The 21,607-nt window shown below is 45.8% G+C and overlaps 2 protein-coding genes across 2 annotated transcripts in view; both read left to right on the top strand.

Moving 5' to 3' along the window:
• The window catches only part of LOC149440265 (uncharacterized), a 206,032-nt gene extending 201,436 nt beyond the window's left edge, over nucleotides 1-4,596 (top strand). Inside the window, exon 9 of the mRNA XM_089658832.1 lies at nucleotides 3,534-4,596. Within this exon, the coding sequence (XP_089514958.1) occupies nucleotides 3,534-4,570 (1,037 nt within the window). The 3' untranslated portion in view covers nucleotides 4,571-4,596. The remainder of the gene's footprint in view (nucleotides 1-3,533) is intronic.
• A 9,078-nt stretch (nucleotides 4,597-13,674) lies between these two features.
• Nucleotides 13,675-21,135, top strand: LOC149440264 (oocyte zinc finger protein XlCOF29-like; the record flags this gene model as incomplete). The annotated part of the gene is made up of 3 exons (XM_089658831.1): nucleotides 13,675-13,790; nucleotides 14,066-14,233; nucleotides 20,962-21,135. Coding segments are annotated over exons 1-3 (438 nt in total), but the record flags the coding sequence as incomplete, so codon positions are not given.
• Nucleotides 21,136-21,607: the final 472 nt, after the last annotated feature.

Genomic DNA, 21,607 nt, shown 5'->3' with positions numbered 1-21,607 from the left:
GATCTGTCTCCTTCCTCTCTTCCTGGAGACCACCATCTGATCTGTCGCCTTCCTCTTCCTTGGGACTGCCATCTGATCTGTCTCCTTCTTCTTCCTCGGGACTGCCATTTGATCTGTCTCCTTCCTCTCTTCCTTGGGACTGCCATCTGATCTGTCTTCTTCCTCTCTTCCTCGGGTCCACCATCTGATCTGTCTCTTTCCTCTTCCTCGGGTCTGCCATCTGATCTGTCTCCTTCCTCTCTTCCTCGGGATTGCCATCTGATCTGTCTCCTTCCTCTCTTCCTCGGGACTGCTGTCTGTTCTGTCTCCTTCCTCTCTTCCTCGGGACAGCCGTCTGTTCTGTCTCCTTCCTTGGGACTGCCATCTGATCTGTCTCCTTCCTCTTTTCCTTGGGACTGCCATCTGATCTGTGTGTTGTTCTGGTAATTTGCCACTCGGGACTGCCATCTGATCTGTCTTCTTCCTCTCTTTCTTGGGATTGCCATCTGATCTGTCTCCTTCCTCTCTTCCTCGGGATTGCCATCTGATCTGTCTCCTTCCTCTCTTCCTCGGGTCTGCCATCTGATCTGTCTCCTTCCTCTCTTCCTCGGGACTGCCGTCTGTTCTGTCTCCTTCCTCTCTTCCTTGGGACAGCCGTCTGTTCTGTCTCCTTCCTCTCTTTCTCGAGACCGCCATCTGATCTGTCTCCTTCCTTGGGACTGCCATCTGATCTGTCTCCTTACTCTTTTCCTCGGGGCTGCCATCTGATCTGTCTCCTTCCTCTCTTCCTTGGGACCGCCATCTGATCTGTCTCCTTCCTCTCTTCCTCAGGACCTCCATCTGATCTGTCTCCTTCCTCTCTTCCTCGGGACTGCCATCTGATCTGTCTCCTTCCTCTCTTCCTTGGACTGCCATCTGATCTTTTTCCTTCCTCTCTTCCTTGGACTGCCCTCTGATCTGTCTTCTTCCTCCGGACCGCCATCTGATCTGTCTCCTTCCTCTCTTCCTTGGACTGCCATCTGATCTTTCTCCTTCCTCTCTTCCTCCTACAGCCCCTCCCTCCTCCTCCCATACTGTACTATCTGGACTCTGTATCTCCACTGCTTGTTCTACGGGAGGCTGTAGTGGTCTATCTGAAATCATCATCCTCTGTCTTTGGTAATGCTGGATATACTTGTGTAGAAGTTGGCGGGGCAGATGCTGGGGGTTAAAGAGTGGAGATTAAAATTCCTTGGCTCCGGAGCGTAACCAGACACATATCTGATCCAGTGAATACCCGCAGATTTCATGTATTAAGTCCCAGCTCGGTCAAGTTGAAAACCAAGGAAATATGTCTTATCTCCTAAACACAGTCCCCTTATCATGTCCATATGAATCTTATCATTAGACCCATCTCTAGGAAAGGGACCACTGCTTTTCATATCCAGGGACCATTCTGCAGTATTGTCTGTGAAAGGAACCACATAGTGATCATCCCACGGTGATACTCTGATCACATGTTCTTTACAAGTTAGCCTAGACCATTCCGGATTCTCTTGTCTTTCTTTCTTTTTCTCAGCAATATCACTTAACACTTTATGCGGAAGCCTTGGAATTTTTGGCAGAGATCCCTTACTTTGGATCTTTCCCATACTGGAAGAGGAAACAGCAGTTAGGCAAAGCAATAAATGATTACAATATCAGTACTTATTCCCTGAAGCGGAGAGGTTGTCATGTCAGCAAAGCCTTCTCCACAGTTCAGGAGTTTAACCCCTAAAAGTACAAATCCTTGTAATAAACCTGTTCTGAAGAAACACAAATACTACATAGCAGTTCCATAACACACAGCAAATAGGCACTTCTACTTCTAAAATGGCAGAAATAACCGAGGACTCCTGTGAATTCACAATACATCTGCCGAGGCAATTTTCCCCAGAGGCTTCCAAAACCTCTGAATTTCCTTTGAGGACCCACCTCAAGGACTCTCCGTGAGATCCAACAATCTCACACGGAAACTTTGGCTGCTGTCCCGGGGTCTTTAAAGGGGATTTGATCCGGCAAAACTAAGACAAAATAGCTCAGCTTACCTGACCAGCCTCACCTTTAATCCCGACTTCTGACACCAGATTGCAAGGATTCAACCTATGTCTGTAGCCCTTTAAATGTCTTCGGTAATTTCTGCCCTCTGAGCTCAGGAGGAATAAAACTCCGGACACCGAAGTGTGCAAACTAAATCTCTGAACGTTTAATGCGTGCGAGCAGGTTTTACAAATGCAGAATGACCAACGAAATATTGTAATGACCAATGATATATTGTAATGACCAACAAAATATTGTAATGACCAACGAAATATTGTAATGACCAACGAAATATTGTAATGACCAACGAAATATTGTAATGACCGACAAAATATTGTAATGACCAATGAAATATTGTAATGACCAACGAAATATTGTAATGACCGACAAAATATTGTAATGACCGACAAAATATTGTAACGACCGACGAAATATTGTAACGACCGACGATATATTGTAACGACCGACGATATATTGTAATGACCAATGATATATTGTAATGACCGACGAAATATTGTAACGACCGACGATATATTGTAATGACCGATGATATATTGTAATGACCAACGAAATATTGTAACGACCGACGATATATTGTAATGACCAACGATATATTGCACTCTTATCAAGAAATATAATGACCACAAATGACTGAAGACAACCATATAAGGCAGTTCTGTTTCTACAGAATGGGAACTGAATTCATGAAACAAACATTTGTACAAGTGACATATAAACACCAAACTAACTTGTTCCCACATCTACAATGGAGGCATTAAACACAATGGATGCCAGTTAATAAGACATTTTTCCTTACAGGGGGAATTGTACCGTCCTGACATTTGGGGGTATTTGTACCGTCCTGATATTTGGGGGTATTTGTGCCGTCCTGACATTTGGGGGGATTTGAACCAATCAGCTCCTGTCTAGTAATCCTCTTTGTATTTTAGTCCATGGCCGGGAGATGAGCAAAACCTCCGAGGATTGTCTCACTTTGTCTCCAGACTGGAAAGTAGAAGATGAGGACATCACACAGTACAGTCCAGGAGAAAGCCCGGCTCCCTCCAATGTCCATCCGGCACCACCCAGTGTAGATGGACCATCGGATTCCTCGTATCCTGAGGAACCTCAGACTGTGTGGGACCGGGCAGGCCTTCCAACAGGGAAAAAGTTCTCCTGTCTTGAGTGCGGGAAATGTTTCCATCATGAATACCGTCTTAATACGCATATAAGATCTCACACAGGAGAGAAGCCATATTCCTGTCCTGAGTGTGGGAAATGTTTTTCAATGAAGTCCAGTCTTTACAGACATCAGAGATCTCACATAGGGGAGAAGCCATATTCCTATCCTGAGTGTGGAAAATGTTTTCCAGAAAAGTCCAGTCTGCACAAACATCAGAAATCTCTCAAGGGGGAGAAGCCATTTTGCTGTCCTGAGTGCGGGAAATGTTTTTCAGTTAAGTCCCATCTTTCCAGGCATCAGACATGTCACACAGGGGAGAAGCCGTATTCTTGTCTTGAGTGTGGGAAATGTTTTTCACAAAAGTCCAGTCTGCAGAAACATCAGAGATCTCACACAGGGGAGAAGCCGTATTCTTGTCCTGAGTGTGGGAAATGTTTTTCACAGAAGTCCAGTCTGCACAAACATCAGATGTCTCACACGGGGGAGAAGCCATTTTCCTGTCCTGAGTGTGGGAAATGTTTTTCACTGAAGTCCCATCTTTTGAGGCATCAGACATCTCACATGGGGGAAAAGCCGTATTCTTGTTCTGAGTGCGGGAAAGGTTTTTCATTGAAGTCCTATCTTTACAGACACCAGAAATTTCACACAGGAGAGAAGCCGTATTCCTGTTCTGAGTGCGGGAAATGTTTTTCAGAGAAGTCCAGTCTGCACAAGCATCAGAGATCTCACACGGGGGAAAAACCATATTCTTGTCCTGAGTGCGGGAAATGTTTTTCACAGAAGTCCAGTGTGCACAAACATCAGAGATCTCACACGGGGGAGAAGCCGTATTCTTGTCTTGAGTGTGGGAAATGTTTTTCACAAATGTCTCATCTTCACAAACATCAGAGATCTCACACAGGGGAGAAGCCGTATTCTTGTCCTGAGTGCGGGAAATGTTTTTCAGAGAAGTCAAGTCTTTACAGCCATCAGAGATCTCACATGGGGGAGAAGCCGTATTCCTGTCTTGAGTGCGGGAATTGTTTTTCACAGAAGTCCAGTCTTCACACACATCAGAGACTGCACACGGGGGAGAAGCCGTATTCCTGTTTTGAGTGCGGGAAATGTTTTTCACAGAAGTCCTATCTTTACACACATCAGAGATTGCACACAGGGAAAAAGTCACTTTTCTGTTCTGAGTGCGGGAAATGTTTTGTAAATCAAGCAGATCTTGTCAAGCATCAAAGGTCTCACAAAAGGGAAAAGCTGTATTCCTGTCCTGAGTGTGGGAAATGTTTTTCAGAAAAGTCCAATCTTTATAAACATCAGAGATCTCACACGGGGGAGAAGCCACTTTCCTGTCCTGAGTGAAGGAAATGTTCCTCACTGAAGTCCTGTCTTCCTGTACATCAGAGGTCCCACACAACCCTGGAGGTGTATTAGTGCCTTGAGTGCGGGAAATGTCTTCTAGATGAATGTTGCTGGACATCCCAGCTCTCATGTGGGGAAGAAGCACACCCTGATATACACCTCAGATATACTCCATGGCTGATCTTCATCATGGAAGAAACAATTCATAAGGAGATCAGAGGTCCCCAAAGACATGGATGAAGTGTGGGACCGGGTTGGCCATTGATGGCAGGAGAAAAATAAAAATGGAGTCCTGCCCTGTGATTGGCTGAGTACATTTTGTGGTGGGAGATTTCACAAACACTTGGAGGTCTACGGAGAACAATGTTGAACGGATGTGACCGGCATTCTCCAGCTGGGAGGAGTTTTGGCCGTATTTTATTTCTTATGATCATTGGCTCCATCTAGTGGCCATAATATCATATTGGGCTAGTTTTACTGATGGAGAGATTTCAGAAAAATCACCTCATTGTGGCCACTAGATGGAGCCGGCGATCATAGGAAATCACTGTGTTACTTAACATAAGGCCAGATGTTGTCACAGCTGGAGGAATGATTGTCTCATTGGTCCAATGAATGTTCTATAAATAGAGCCCTTGGTTTCCTTCATCAGACACGGCTCCATACTAATCCCTGAGGTCACACTCCCGCACCCTGAGGTCACACTCCCGCACTCTGAGGTCACACACCCGCACTCTGAGATCATACTCGCTCCCGCACCCTGAGGTCACACTCCCGCACCCTGAGGTCACACTCCCGCACCCTGAGGTCACACTCCCGCACCCTGAGGTCACACTCCCGCACTCTGAGGTCACACTCCCGCACTCTGAGGTCACACTCTCACACTCTGAGGTCACACTCCCGCACCCTGAGGTCACACTCTGAGGTCACACTCCCTCACTCTGAGGTCACACTCTCACACTCTGAGGTCACACTCCCGCACCCTGAGGTCACACTCTGAGGTCACACTCCCACACTCTGAGGTCACACTCTCACACTCTGAGGTCACACTACCGCACTCTGAGGTCACACTACCGCACTCTGAGGTCACACTCCCGCACTCTGAGGTCACACTCCCTCACTCTGAGGTCACACTCCCACACTCTGAGAGAGATAAAACTTTATTTTGGTGGTATTTATTCAATGCTGGAATTTTTATTTTTTGCTATATAAATTAAAATGTCCAAAAATTTTGAAAATAAAATGTTTTTCTTATAAAATTTTGCAAATAAATAATCTTTCTTCATAAATCAGCCAAAATGTATTCAGATATCTTTTTAGTAAAAAAAACAAAACAAATTAGTTTATAACCAAAAATTATAATTGTTCAAAAAAATGTTTTACATTTTTATTTTTTTTATATTATTATTTATGTTTTTTTACACCCATAAAGGCTGTAAAAGCAATAATTTCTCCCTCTCTCCAGCTGCATTCCTGCAGCCATTGAGAAATACTGTGAGAGCTGTGATTGGTCACAGCTTGTCACATGGTACAAGTCTGTTGGGAACAGCCCTGTACCATGTGACCTCGGTGATCATTCACAGATTTCACTAGTAGTAAGCAATGATATCAGGAAGTGACATCTTGCGTACTACTGTTCATGTGATCACTTGTCTTCAGTTCACTGGTCTTCCTAGTGAATGGCTGTGCAGGGAGGGGGATGTCAGGACAAGTCTGATGATTGGAGGAGAGCAGACTTAGCTCCCAGTAGTTACAGAACTGACCACGCTGAGCTCTCATGCCTAGTGTGGTCAGTTTTAATAGGAAATCAGAGGGACTGTCAGGATCACCGGGGATCAAATATAAATAGGAGCTAATAGACGTCCCTGACTGTAAGCCCAGCACCCTATGATGATGTGCATCGCACAAAACGCGTCAGGTGGGAAATAGTTTCTGGACATCTGACCACCACTGGTGGCCATCCTGAATTCTATATGGTCAGTTTGTATTATTTATTTACTTGTATTTTCTATACTTTGTAAACAATAAATCAGTTATCTACGGTATCACGCCATGTGGTGTCCCTTATTGGGCTCTCTTCATTGAGAGTCTTCACCCACAGAGCCTGGGACCCCAGATGGTGATACACAGTTAGGTCCTCAGAGTACTCCACTCTAGAGGAGACCCGATGGTGTAAGATCCTGACCCTATCCTGGGAGCAGATGACCATTATCACACCTGATGAGAGTACTCCACTCTAGAGGAGACCCGATGGTGTAAGATCCTGACCCTACCCTGGGAGCAGATGACCATTATCACTCCTGATGAGAGTGCTCCACTCTAGACGAGACCCGATGGTGTAAGATCCTGACCCTACCCTGGGAGCAGATGACCATTATCACACCTGATGAGAGTACTCCACTCTAGAGGAGACCCGATGGTGTAAGATCCTGACCCTATCCTGGGAGCAGATGACCATTATCACACCTGATGAGAGTACCCCACTCTAGACGAGACCCGATGGTGTAAGATCCTGACCCTATCCTGGGAGCAGATGACCATTATCACATCTGATGAGAGTACTCCACTCTAGATGAGACCCGATGGTGTAAGATCCTGACCCTATCCTGGGAGCAGATGACCATTATCACACCTGATGAGACAGGCTAAACTCATTTGCGTTTTTTTGATGCACTTCTGGTGAGTGCGCATTTTATTTATTCCACACTCATCGTTTGCTTCACTGGATTTACTCCCCACACACTCATTAGGATCTACCAGATCCCCACGTGGCTTTGTATTCCATTACCTTGGGACATTCCTTTCACCTTTCACCTTAGGGTGATTCATTGACTTTGCACTTTATATTTCTATGTATTTTATACCTTTTATTATACCATATGATATCGTTATGGTTTAGTTTTTCATGCATATTTAGGGCTGCACCTATTTCTATTTCTTAGTGTTTTGAAGGTTTCAGTTGGTTGCCTTTTTGGTGTTCTAGCTGCTATTTCAGAGTTTCAGATAGCGCTCGCTTACCATCCTTCTGTACTCAAATCAGAGGGACTGGCAGGATCACCGGGGATCTCACACAAAGGAAGCAATACAGAGAGAAGAGGAGACGTCTTCATACCAGGACATGGGACAGCCGGCACAGATCAGGAATAGGACATGTTGGAGGAACATATTCTTTGAAGGAGAAGTTCAGGCAAAGCTCTTTTGTCTGTACTTCTCCTGTGGATCAGAGGAGTGCAGTTCATTCTGAACTCCTGTGACCTGTTTTCAGGTGAAGCCCGCTGTCAGCTGATGTCACTCAGCCGGTCCAGTCTGGGGAAAGATCACGCAGGCACAGGGAGAACATGCAAACTTCAGGCAGGTATGGCAGTGGTTGGGATTCAAACCAACAACCCCAGTTCTTCTAGTAGGAAGTGCTAACTATTTATATATTTCTATAACGGTGGGAAGTATGTAGCAGTGAATAGACCTCCCAGCAATGTTATTACCAGGCTGCAGCTAGGGGGCGCTCTAATGTGTACAGTGTGCCCCCAGCAGAGTGATCCCATCTAGCCCACATTGACCCTCTCACTGCCAGAGCTGTTTCTGCATGATTTTGCACACATGGGAAATGCAGATTTTAGGCCTGAAGATGAGATAAACCCCCAAACATCTATTATTAGAGGCCCTGGAGAATAAAGTTTTGGTAATTTTTGGGGAATTCCGGATCATCATATACTAAGCAGGATTTGGATCCCGGGGAGAACTTTCACCCCAAGAAAAAATGAGGGTGAGGTCAGCAGAGGAGCCCATAGTAAAGGAGGAAACTCTGAAATGTTTTCTTCAGAAGGTCGGAGTTTACTGGACAAGTGAATGTAAAATACACCATCAACGCGTTTCATGGCTTCAAAGTGTCACTTCATCAGGACAGGTGTAAGAAGACGATATAAAAATAGGGAATGAAGTAACAGTCCAGTATATCGTATTATAAAGACCCGAGTCACATACAATTCATGGACAGGACTGAGATTTATAGCATTCAGGATTTGTATGATGTTAGACAAGGTGAAGAGATATATGGAGAGGATGATCAATACATGGAGAAATCAATCTATTCTATCATAGAAGGGAATCAATAGATCAATAAATGACATCAACCAATCAATAAGATCCATTTCATGGGATAGATTTATCATTCTGTGCACTGGTTATGTTGGAGGATCAAACCGTGATCACTGGATATTGGAAACATTCCTATTGATCTGATGATTGCTGGCATGGATTCCTGATTGATTATTGCTGGGAATAAAGTCCAATAAACACGCAGATTTGATGGGATTATTGATAGAAAAATCTCTTCATATTCCATGGAATAAATATGTGTAGAATAGTTTGGATTTGATGGAATAAATCTCTATAAAAAGACTTTGTGGGGTTTGTTGGATCTTTTCTATTCCTCTCTAGGTCTGGATTTCAGGAAGAAGAAACAATTCCTCCAATTTCTAGTGGATGGTGAGGAGGGGAGAGATTTGGGGGAGTTTTGTACATACAGGAGGTAATAGAGAGAATCCGGCTAGAAATTGATGAGAGGAGATTTCACTGGAGAGTTCCATTGGAGAGAATTCAGGGCTGGGGGCACTGCTGGGGCCTGGAGGGTTCTGATTGGACCACCAGTACATGTGTCATATAAATCTGGGGGTGTGCACTGCTGGGGCCTGGAGGGTTCTGATTGGACCACCAGTAGACATGTCATATAAATCTGGGGGTGTGCACTGCTGGGGTCTGCAGGGTTCTGATTGGCTGATTGGACCACCAGTACATGTGTCATATTAATCTGGGGGTGTGCACTGCTGGGGCCTGGAGGGTTCTGATTGGACCACCAGTACACATGTTGTATTAATCTGGTGGTGTGTGTTTTATCATTGGAATGATTCTGGAAAGATGCCCTCCAGATGTACACATGGGGGGTGTCCCGGGGGGGTTACAATGTAGAGGGCGGAGAGAGAATACTGTACAGTGTGTAATAATATATTTGGGAAGCTGCCCCTATATACGATGGTGTAAAATCTAGTTGCAGAGCGCCCCCTACATACAATGGTGTCATAGGGAGTCCTCTTCCTGATCCTGTTCTGGTGACACCCCAAATCTCAGGATTTTATATCACTTTCGGTAATAATTGTAAACAGGACAAATAGAGAGGCTGAATCTCCCTAAAGGAGGCCGAGGCAGCAATAGAAACCAACAGGAGGTCTCATCCCTCTCCACTCTCCAGAAAATCAATGCCTTTAGTTCTTCTGTAAAACAACCCAGTGAAGGGATGGGGGGAGGAAATATGTTTGTCTTTTCCAGAAGGTTGGATGCAGAATACTTTCATGTCCAGCATACTAAATGGGTCCAATACTGGGATCATCTGAGAAAATGTGTTCTGTATTCCTGGGAGGGAGGCACCTATGGGTTGGTGTTTGTAGAAAATGAACACAGTGAGGACAATGGCAAGTGCTGAATGGCAGAGGTGACTGCATGGAGTCTGTAGTGCCAGAAACTTACTCAAATATATTCTCCTCCCATCCTCTCCATGGTCCTTCCCCACCGCATCCTTTCTAGGCTCCTTACCCCCCCCAACTCTCTAGGCTCAATTGCCTACAATTTCTCTAAGTTCCCTTCCCCTCCCCATCCTCTCTATTCTCCTTCCCCGTCCCATCCTCTCTAGGCTCCTTCCCTTCCCATCCTCTCCAGGCTTCTTCCCTTCTCATCCTCTCTGGGCTCCTTCCACTCATTGTCCTCTCTGGGCTCCTTCCACTCATTGTCCTCTCTAGGCTCCTTCCCTTCCACATCCTTTCTATGCTCCTTTCCCATTCTCTATACTTTTTTTCCCTTCCCTATCCACCCTAGTCTCCTTCTCTCCCATTCTCCTTAGGTTTCTGCCCCCCACCCATCCTCTCTAGGCTCATTCTCCCCCCCCATTCTCTGTAGGCTCCATCCCCTCCCCTTCCTCTCTAGGCTCTGTTCCCTCTCTAGGCTCCTTCTCCTCGTCATCTCTAGGCTCCTTCTCATCCTTTGTAGGCTTCTTCACCTCCCCATGCTCTCTAGGCTTCTTCACCTTCCCATTTTTTCCAGGTTCCTACTTCTCCCCATCCTCTCTTGGCTCCATTCTTTCCCCATCCTCTCTAGGCTCTTTCCCCTCCCCATCCTCTCCAGGCTCCTTCTGCTCCCCATCCTCTCTTGGCTCCTTCTGCTTCCCATCCAAGTGCTGTTTACTAATGCATTGTCTTCCCGCTGCATAGTGGAAGTGTAGAGGTATGCCGTGTAGTCATCCGTGGATAATTAGGTCTGCAAAGAGGTCTAGTGTGTCCGGTGCGGTGCGGGCTGAAGAAGCTCACGTGACTCAGTGGATGAAACACGTTGACATCACAGCATCATGATGCCCACCTCTCTGGCATGCAGGCCTCTCCACACAGCCTCACCACCTGGCCACACCGCTCTGGACACACTAGACCTCTTTGCAGACCTCCTCATCCACAGATGATTACACGGCGTGCCTCTACACTTCCACTATGCAGCGGGAGGACAATGCATTAGCAAACAGCACTTGGATGGGTGAGCGGACTCTGTTTTTTGGACTAAGGCACTAATACACTGCGGGAGTCCCCATTCATGGAAATTGCTTGGCTGAGCTCCACCTCTCTGATGTCCTTGTTCCTATCGCTGGCACACAGGGCTCTATCAGTCTCATATTTCTGCTCACCCACTGCCTACTGCACTATCCTGTCATTATAACCCGCCATCCATATACTGCCAACACTGCTATTACCACAATTATCCGTGGATGACGACGTGGATTACCCCCTATGGGATCTATATGGGTCTGCCATGTATGTATATGACCTCACTGAGGATTGAGGGACTCTCCTGTGCTGAAAGTGAATGGTGACCGCTGCCTCCTTTGACTCTACAAGTGCCCCGTTCCGTCATCTCTTTACATCCATCTACTGGCTGTCTTTGTGCCAAGTGTGAGATAGCAGCGTGTGGCTTTATCTGATATCTCAGTGACTATCATCTACATATGAGGATACCTGAGGATTGTCCTCCATGACACCACAAGGGTCTATTATACATGTATGTGACCCCCATGAGGACTGATCGGGTCTGCCTCTACTATCAAGGAGCTTGATTCTGCCCGTCCCTTCATCACCTTCCATTGACTACAATGTCCACATTATCTATCCATTCTATTCTATTTCATGTTGTGTCAGTAATAAAAGTCACGGAGGGTTGGGAACCCTGCAAGGGGGGCAGAGATATGTGACTGCCTAGTCCAGCCTTTCTCAGCCAGGGTTCCTCCAAAGGGTTCTAGGGCTTCCTTGTCACTTCATTGGGCTGTATATGGAAGTGTCACCGACCAGCCGTTTCTGGATACACAGCTTTGTCATCATTGCACACACACACCATTTTGTTTTCATTCAATACATTTTTTATTATAATTTCACTTTCAACAGGATTGCAAAAAAAAAAAAAATCAGGAAATAGTAAAGGCAGAAATCCGATTGGTCAGGAAGATCCCTTGTCTGGAATGTGGGGGCGGAGTCATTACAATGGCAACTCTTTAATTTTTTTTAGAATTTCTTCTTTGTTCTTAACCACTTGCCTACCGGGCACCTATACCCCCTTCCTTACCAGGCCAATTTTCAGCTTTCAGCGCTGCCGCACTTTGATTGACAATTGCGCGGTCATGCAACATTGTACCCATATGAAATTTTGATCATTTTTTTCTCACAAATAGAGCTTTCTTTTGGTGGTATTTAATCGCCACTGGGCGCTTTACTTTTTGCGCTATAAATTAAAAAAAGTGCAAAAAATTTGAAAAAAAAAAAAAAGTTTATTTGTTTCTTTTATAAAATTTTTCAAACAGGTATTTTTTCTCCTTCGCTGATGTGCGTTGATGAGGCAGCACTGATGAGCACTGATAGGCAGCACTAAAGGGCACTGATAGGCAGTACTAATGAGGTGGCACGGATAGGCGGCACTGATATGCAGCACTGATAGGCGGCACTGATAGGTGACACTGATTATGGGTACTGATAGACGGCACTGACTGGCATCACTGCTGGGCACTGACTGGCGGCACTGACTGGCACAACCCCTGGGCACTGACTGGTGGCACTGACTGGCAGCACTGCTGGGCTGCACTGGTGGGTGGCACTGGTTGGCAGCACTGGTGGGTGGGCACAGGTGGGTGCACTGCTGGGCACAGGTGGGGGCACTGCTGGGCACAGGTGGGTGCACTGCTGGGCACGGGTGGGCGGAGCTAGTGGGCGCACTGCTGGGCGGAACTTGCGGGTGTCACTGCTGGGCACCGATCATCAGGGCACTGATCATCAGTGCCCTGATGATCGGTGCCGATCCTCGCTCTGACAACTGCCGGTTCTCGGCAGTACTTTCCTCACGATCTGACAGCGTGAGGAAAGTGCAGCCGAGAACCGGCACTTGCATTTCCCTGTGATCAGCGTGTCATTGGACACCGCTGATCACATGGTAAAAGGCCGCTGTGATTGGCCTTTTACCACATCACGTGATCAGCTGTGTCCGTAGGACACAGCGATCACGGAGATCGCCGGGTGCGCGCCCCCTGGGGCGCACAGGAGAGCGCGTTCTGGGAGGATGTCATATGACGTCCACCCAGAACTGGCCGGCCGCGGTGAAGCCATCATTCGGCTATGCGCGGTCGGCAAGAGGTTAAACACAATACTTGCCCGGCCCCCAGAATTACATGTCCCGGGCGTCGGGCGATGTAAAGTGACCATCCCTGCATGATGAGCCGACATTGACCTCACAGCACTGCCTCAGAGCAAACTAGTCATAGGAAGGATCAGATTTATCATTCCTTGTCTGCAGATCTAATACTCATCAAAACCAGTTCAGAGACCAAACAAACCCAACAGAGAAAAGGGGCCCCGGACCTCAAAATTGTAGTAAACACTAAACAGTCCAAACAAAATGTCTTCCCATGGGGGGAGTAGTTCTTCAATGTCCAGCAACCCTCCTATTCCCCCCTCACATCCACATCCTATTATTGTGTGACCAATACCATCCAAATCATTCTTACTTTCATTTCCCAAAGTTATCCGTCTACAAGGAGACCTGTATAGATCACATGATGGCACCAATGAGGATGGAGGAGGACCGGAGTCACATGACTGAGAAGATACTAAACCTCACCCTGGAGATCATCTACCTGCTGACCGGAGAGGTGAGGAGGATTCTGGGAGGTCACCTGACATCACTCTTATCTCTATTAATAAAACACAGACCTGACCGGAGAGGTGAGGAGGATTCTGGGTGGTCACATGATATCACTCTCATCTCTATTAATAAAACACAGACCTGACCGGAGAGGTGAGGAGGATTCTGGGAGGTCACATGACATCACTCTTGTCTATTCTGGTCAATAGACCATTTTATTTTTGCACACATTTAGATGATGTCAGGTGGTTGATATTGTTTTATTTGTCTCCTGATCTGTAGGATTATGTTGTAAAGAAGAAGTCTAGTGGGGAGCCAATCTCAGGAGGACGGAGCAGAACCCAGAGCCTCACCATGGTGCCTCCATCTCATTCTCTGATACCTGAGAGGGAGAAAGAGCAGAAGATTCTGGAACTGACCACCATGATGGTCCATCAGCTGACAGGAGAGGTGAGCGGTGCCGGGAATTCTGGGACATTCTCCAGTAACAGACAAGGGATGTGTCTGGATGGTGACTGTATCATTGTGTGTGTCAGGTTCCTATAAGGTGTCAGGGTGTCACTGTCTATTTCTCCATGGAGGAGTGGGAGTATTTAGAAGGACACAAGGATCTCTACAAGGACGTCATGATGGACAATCAGCCGCCCCTCACATCACCGGGTAAGAGGAGACTTGATTGTAAAGGAGAGAGCAGTACGGAGGATCCACCTAGATCCCCCATCATCTGATAAACACATAGAAACAATGGATTCAGTCAGTGTGTGTGTTTCCTACAGATGGATCCAGTCATGGGAACCCACCAGAGAGATGTCCCCGTCCTCTGTATTCCCGGGATTCCACACAGGAAGGTCACACCATCCCTCACCATCATCAGGTAGATGATGACAATTATTGGTAGTTGTGATTTATACACAGCATGTTTGTTACAATGAATGTTTTATTATATCTTTCAGAGTGGAATCCTCGGGGATGATAATATTGATGTTAAAGAAGAGTATAAAGAGGAGGATGAGGAGTATGGAGTGATGGAGGAGTTTTCAGAAGGACACAAGGATATGATGGAGCCACCTAATACCAGGAACCCACCAGAGAGATGTCCACGTCCTCTGTATTCCCGGGATTCCACACAGGAAGGTCACACCATCCCTCACTATTACAAGGTTGGTGGGATGGAGAATCTAGAACATGGACTTGTAGAGACTATGGGCTCCAATCACAAAGCGGTATCTTCCCGTATCCCAGTATGTAGTAAGATGCTGCATTCTGTTTTTTAGTAGTGAATCCTGCGGGTAATTTACCACTGGTGTCCATAGCAACACTTGTAAATAGCTTGTTGTTAAGGAGAGGGCAGCCGCCAGTGTCCCCAACAACCAGTAAACAAGGAGCGGACGGCCGCCAAGTTCCCCGCTGACAGCTGTGACAGGTCTGGTATGGATTTTGAGGGAAACCCCGATGCCAAAATAATAAAATGAAATGCATGGTTTCCCCTCCAAACTCAATACCAGACCCTTAGTGAGTGCCCACCTTCCTCCTGAACCATACTAGGCCACATACCCTCAACATGAGGTAGGTGCTTCAGGGCAGGGGCACTCTATCCTCCCAAAAGCACCTTGTCCCCATGGTGATGGGGACAAGGGTCCTTCCCCACAACCCTGGGCAGTGGTTGTGGGTGGGGGGCTTATTGGAATCTGGAAGCCACCTTTAACAAGGAGGCCCCCAGATCCCGGCCCCCCACAATGTGAATGAGTATAGAGTACATAGTACCCCTATTCATTCACCAAAAAAAAGTGGTTTAAAAAAACACTGGAAGTAATTTTTGATAAAACAAAAATAAAGAACAATATCCCCCTGATGTAGATCCATCGATGATCCAATCACGATACTCGCTGTCATTGCCTTCTTGTGACATCACCAATACAACATGCCCTGGTCAGTGACATCACCAATACAACATGCCCTGGTCAGTGACATCACCAATACAACATGCCGCGGTCAGTGACGTCACCAATACAACATGCCCCGGTCAGTGACATCACCGAGTGGCACCGTCCCTTAGTATATTTAGTGGCAGGAGGCAGCAGAGCTGTCAGACAGAGGGGAGTCTTCATTGGGAGCGGAGCTTTTCTTTCCGAGTCAGCGGTGACAGCGAGCATCGTGATTGATGATGGATCTACACCGGGGGGACATTTTGCTTTAGTTTTGCTTTTTTAATAAAGGACTTGTCAAAAACTGCCTGCTGTATTTAACAGAATACTTTTTTGGGGTGAATAATTAGGGGTACCATGTACTCCATACTCATTCACATGGGGTGAGGGATCTGAGGGCCCCCTTGTTACATTTTGTAAGTCCTCTGCCTGCAAACCCCCACAGCCACTAGCCTGGGTTGTGGGGAAGACTCCCTTATCCCCATCAACATGGACAAGGTGCTCTGGGGGAGCAAAGTCTCCCCTGCCCCAGAGCATCCACTCCATGTTAAGGGCACATGGCCTGGTATGTTTCAGGAGGGGGGTCGCTTGCTCGTCCCCCCCTTTTCCTGACCTGCCAGCAGCATGCTCAGGGGTCTGGTATGTATTTCTTTCATTTTGGCAAAATCCATACCAGACCCCAGGGGGGGACCCTACAACATTTTCTTAATATTTTGTTGCCGGTAATTTTTTTTTTTTTTTATCGGTTGGTTAGGACGCAGCGGCCGCTCGCTCCCTAACAACCATGTTGTTTACTGGTTGTTAAGGATGCCAGCGGCCGCCCACTCTTTACCAAGCAGTACACATTTCCTGAATACCGCATGTCTCCACCACTAATTAATGACCGCATGCATTTCATTCTTTATTTCCTTCTGTGAATGTAACGCCTGTTCATGCGGTATTTACTGAGCGTGTTCAGTGTTTGTGGTCAATACCGCAACACGGGATAGGAAATGGACAGTTTCAGGATGGCATGCGGTATTTAGGGGAAATGTACCCACATATCACATGTGATCTGCTTCTGTGAAGGGAGACAATGTGTGGATTTTGTGTGTGATGTCATAATCATAAATCTTACATTTTACAGATGATATTTTCTCTCATTTCCTTGATTTAGAGTGGAGATCCAATCGATATAGAATTTGAGGTGAAAGCAGAAGAAGAAGAGGCGTATGTGAGGGATGATCAGCAGTCTATGGAGGAGGATGGAATAACGGGGACATTTATAGAGGAGGACACTCCTACAGAGATCAGCACAGGTGGGTCATGAACACTAAATCCATTCCTCCACCCATACTGCTCACTGATTGGTCCAGAGTAGAGTCAACACTTGGCAATATCAGTCTGTAAGACACAATTTAAATATCTAGACTGGATTTTTGTAGATTCTGGGGTTCAGCTGGCTGCAAAATGTTAAGTTTTCACCATTAGCATTAACCTAGGCACCTGGGGTGTGTGCTTTGAGTCTTCTTCCCCATTCCCGGGTCTAGTAAGATCTCTAACAGAACAATTCTCCCAGGGTTCCTTGCTCTGTGGTCTGCTGGCTGTGCCGGGTGGAGGGATATGTCTGTAGTGTCTCAGACCCAAGTCACTGAGTGCAGTCTCAGGAGATGGGAGGCAGCAGTGTGGGATCTCTGCAACTTGTCTACAGTAAACATTTAATGTTCCACTGATTACTTAATATCAATATTATGAACCCTGACCCTTACACTGTATAATTTATATTGTACATTACATACTCCTGACCCCTGCACTATATACTCTATGTTGTACATTACATACTCCTGATCCCTGCACTATATACTCTATGTTGTACATTACATACTCCTGATCCCTGCACTATATACTCTATGTTGTACATTACATACTCCTGACCCCTGCACTATATACTCTGTTGTACATTACATACTCCTGACCTCTTCTCTCCCCCCACTGCTATATATATACATAATATGGAGTCTCTTTTGTTCCCCCCATTTCCTCCCAGCTGGACATTTTATATTGGATGATGTGATTGGAGCACAGACTGTTACATGGTGATAATAATGTGATAACATCCTCCAACTTTGGACCCTTAAACAGAAAGTGATAATGAGGGAGGAGTCAATACCCCAATGATGGCTGTCTTCAGGATCAGTCCAGTCTTCATCTTGGTTGTTCTCCCCCCATCCTCATTCTCTGACCTCTGGTGGGGCTCAGCCCCGCTGTTCTTCATGACTAAATCATGGACTAAATAAGGAAGTGCAGTACTTCTTGTGTTGGGAAGATGGCGATGAGTGATAGAGGGGGTGGGGACCCTCGTCCTATAATCCCCTCATCACTGTCCCTCCTATAAAAGACAGTTCTGGTTGTTTCCTCACTCTCTGACTAAGGTCCATGAATAAAGAAATGACCTGGTAGGAGATCAGAGGAGCCATTTCCTAGTTCCCTTGAGGGTGGAATTGTGCGCTCCTCACAGACCAAGCTGCCTGATGTGGGCGGAGTCCTGGTTTGGGGGAACCAATCAGCTCCTGTCTAGGAATCCTCTTTGTCTTTGTATTTTAGTCCATGGCCGGGAGATGAGGAAAACCTCCGAGGATTGTCTCACTTTGGCTCCAGACTGGAAAGTAGAAGATGAGGACATCACACAGTATAGTCCAGGAGAAAACCTGGCTCCCTCCAATGTCCATCCGGCACCACCCAGTGTAGATGGACCATCAGATTCCTCATATCCTGAGGAACCTCAGACTGTGCGGGACCGGGCCGGCCTTCCAACAGGGAAGAGGTTCTCCTGTACTGAGTGCGGGAAATGTTTCCATTCTACATACCATCTTAACGTGCATAAAAGATCTCACACGGGGGAGAAGCCATATTCCTGTTCAGAGTGCGGGAAATGTTTCAGTTCTAAATCCCATGTTAATGTGCATAAAATATCTCACATGGAGGAGAAGCCGTATTCCTGTCCTGAGTGCGGGAAATGTTTTTCAGGGAAGTCCAATCTTTACAGACATCAGAGATCTCACACAGGGGAGAAGCCGTATTCCTGTCCCGAGTGCAGGAAATGTTTTTCAACGAAGACCCATCTGTGCAAACATCAGAGATCCCACACGGGGGAGAAGCCGTATTCCTGTTCTGAGTGCTGGAAATGTTTTTTACTAAAGTCCAATCTTTACAGACATCAGAGATCTCACACAGGGGAGAAGCCATATTCCTGTCCTGAGTGCGGGAAATGTTTTTCAGTGAAGTCCAGTCTTTACACACATCAGAGATCTCACACAGGGGAGAAGCCGTATTCCTGTCCTGAGTGCGGGAAATGTTTTACAAGTAAGTCCAATCTTTACACACACCAGAGATCTCACACAGGGGAGAAGCCGTATTCCTGTCCTGAGTGTGGGAAATATTTTACAAGGAAGTCTAATCTTTACAAACATCAGAGATCTCACACGGGGAAGAATCCACTTTCCTGTCCTGAGTGAGGGAAATGTTCCTCACTGAAGTCCTGTCTTCCTGTACATCAGGGGTCCCACACAACCCTGGAGGTGTATTAGTGCCTTGAGTGCGGGAAATGTCTTCTAGATGAATGTTGCTGGACATCCCAGCTCTCATGTGGGGAAGAAGCACACCCTGATATACACCTCAGATATACTCCATGGCTGATCTTCATCATGGAAGAAACAGTTGATAAGGAGATGAGAGGCCCCCAAAGACATGGATGAAGTGCAGTAAATGTCAGGGTGCAGAGTGGCCAGTAGATCCTGGAAATGAAGGACACAACTTCAGCCCTTCTTGGGTGTCGGAGTTGCGTTTCCTGATAATGATATTGATTTAGAAGAGGACTAAAAATGTCCGTTGATTATCTGTTCCTGTCCAGATTAATCTTTCTAGCTTTGGAATGTGCGCACATTGGAAGGGACTCACGCTGACACACAAGTTCAGTCTATGAATGCTTCTAGTTTATTATAATGAGAAAGTGAGCTTATATATGCAGAATGATGCGAGAGTCATGTGAGGACAGCATCAGAGTCATGTGAGGACAGCATAAGTATTATATCAGTCTTTGGTCATTTCCACAGGAAAACAATCTCCGTCATGGTATAGGTGTGATCTTCTTCCAAGTCTTATCTATAGAAAGAAAAACATTCCTTTGTCTCAAGTTGGGACGATGGGAGGGGGGGGTCAGTGTGTGTGAGCGAAACATTTCTTAAGCAAGGATTTCTTAAAGTACCACAAAGCCCAGCCGGCAGAAAATATTCACACAACATATGTATTAAAGTATAAAAGTAAATATGTATACAATTTATAGAAATATATATATATTCAATAGGAAACCAAAGAGGCATTTTACCAAATTCTTCACAGTCCCTCTTAAATGACTATTTTCCTCTGTCCCTATAAGACCTCGCTCATCTGTCCTTATGTACCTTGGAACTCTTTTATGCTGTACGTTAGACAGGTGATGACTATTTCATCACCCCCTTGCAGTGGTCAGGAGTATGTGATTTCCATCTCTGAGTACAGAGTGTAGTGGTCAGGAGTATGTGATTTCCATCCTAGAGTACAGAATATAGTGGTCAGGAGTATGTGATTTCCATCCCAGAGTACAGAGTGTAGTGGTCAGGAGTATGTGATTTACATCCCAGAGTACAGAGTGTAGTGGTCAGTAGTATGTGATTTCCATCCCAGAGTACAGAATGTAGTAGTAAGGAGTATATGACATACCTGTGTACAGAGTGTAGTGGTCAGAAACATGTCATACACAGCCCTGTGCATAGAGTGCAGTGGTCAGAAACATGTCATATACAGCCCTGTGCATAGAGTGCAGTGGTCAGAAACATGTCATATACAGCCCTGTGTATTGAGTGTAGTGGTCAGGAACATGTCATATACAGCCCTGTGTATTGAGTGCAGTGGTCAGGAACATGTCATATACTGCCCTGTGTATTGAGTGCAGTGGTCAGGAACATGTCATACACAGCCCTGTATATAGAATGTAGTGGTCAGGATTATATCTTAGGCCTGTGTATAGAGTGCAGTGGTCAGGAACATGTCACATACAGCCCTGTGTATAGAGTGCAGTGGTCAGGAACATGTCACATACAGCCCTGTGTATAGAGTGCAGTGGTCAGGAACATGTCACATACAGCCCTGTGTAGACAGGTACACATAAAATTATCGCATCTTAAGAATGCCTCCCTATTTAATCCTCCACCGCACTCCCACATTTCTATTTTTAAGAACATGCTCCTAAAGGATTTACAGAAATTAAAAATTAATAAATGGGACTACAACGGCCCAAAAGAAATTGTGAAACTGAAGGATGATTTACTAAAAGAGAAAGAGCTTGTTATCCGCCCAGCTGATAAAGGGGGCGGAGTGGTTGTCCTAGACAAAAAAGATTACATAACACAAGTATGTGATATATTGAATGATAGAAACACACATCAAGTATTACAGAATAACCCTCTGATGTTGTATAAAAAGTCTCTTAAGTGCATTCTGAAAAGAGGTTATGAAGCAGGGATATTAAACAAAAAAGAGAAGGACTACCTGTGCCCTATTGCTCCCAGATTACCTGTCTTCTATTGCTTACCAAAAGTCCATAAAAATCCGATTAAACGGCCAGGAAGACCAATAGTAAGCGGTATAGGATCACTAACGTCACGCATTGGGGAGTATATAGATTTCTTTTTACAACCGCTGGTTAATAATACTCCTGCATTTTTAAAGGATACCAAACAGGTTATATTGGACCTGAAAACTATGAAGTTACAACATCCCACGTATTTAGTGACGGCGGACGTAGCGTCACTATACAGCAACATAAAACACACTGATGGTTTGATGGCAGTGGATCATTACTTACATGAATCCGAGGATATTT

The sequence above is a fragment of the Staurois parvus genome, unplaced genomic scaffold, assembly GCF_062004578.1.
Source record: "Staurois parvus isolate SC_StPar_1 unplaced genomic scaffold, SC_StPar_1.0 ptg001098l, whole genome shotgun sequence".
NCBI classification, from domain to species: Eukaryota; Metazoa; Chordata; class Amphibia; order Anura; family Ranidae; genus Staurois; species Staurois parvus.
Note: the sequence above shows the minus strand (reverse complement) of the source record. Positions and strands in the feature narration are given on the sequence as shown.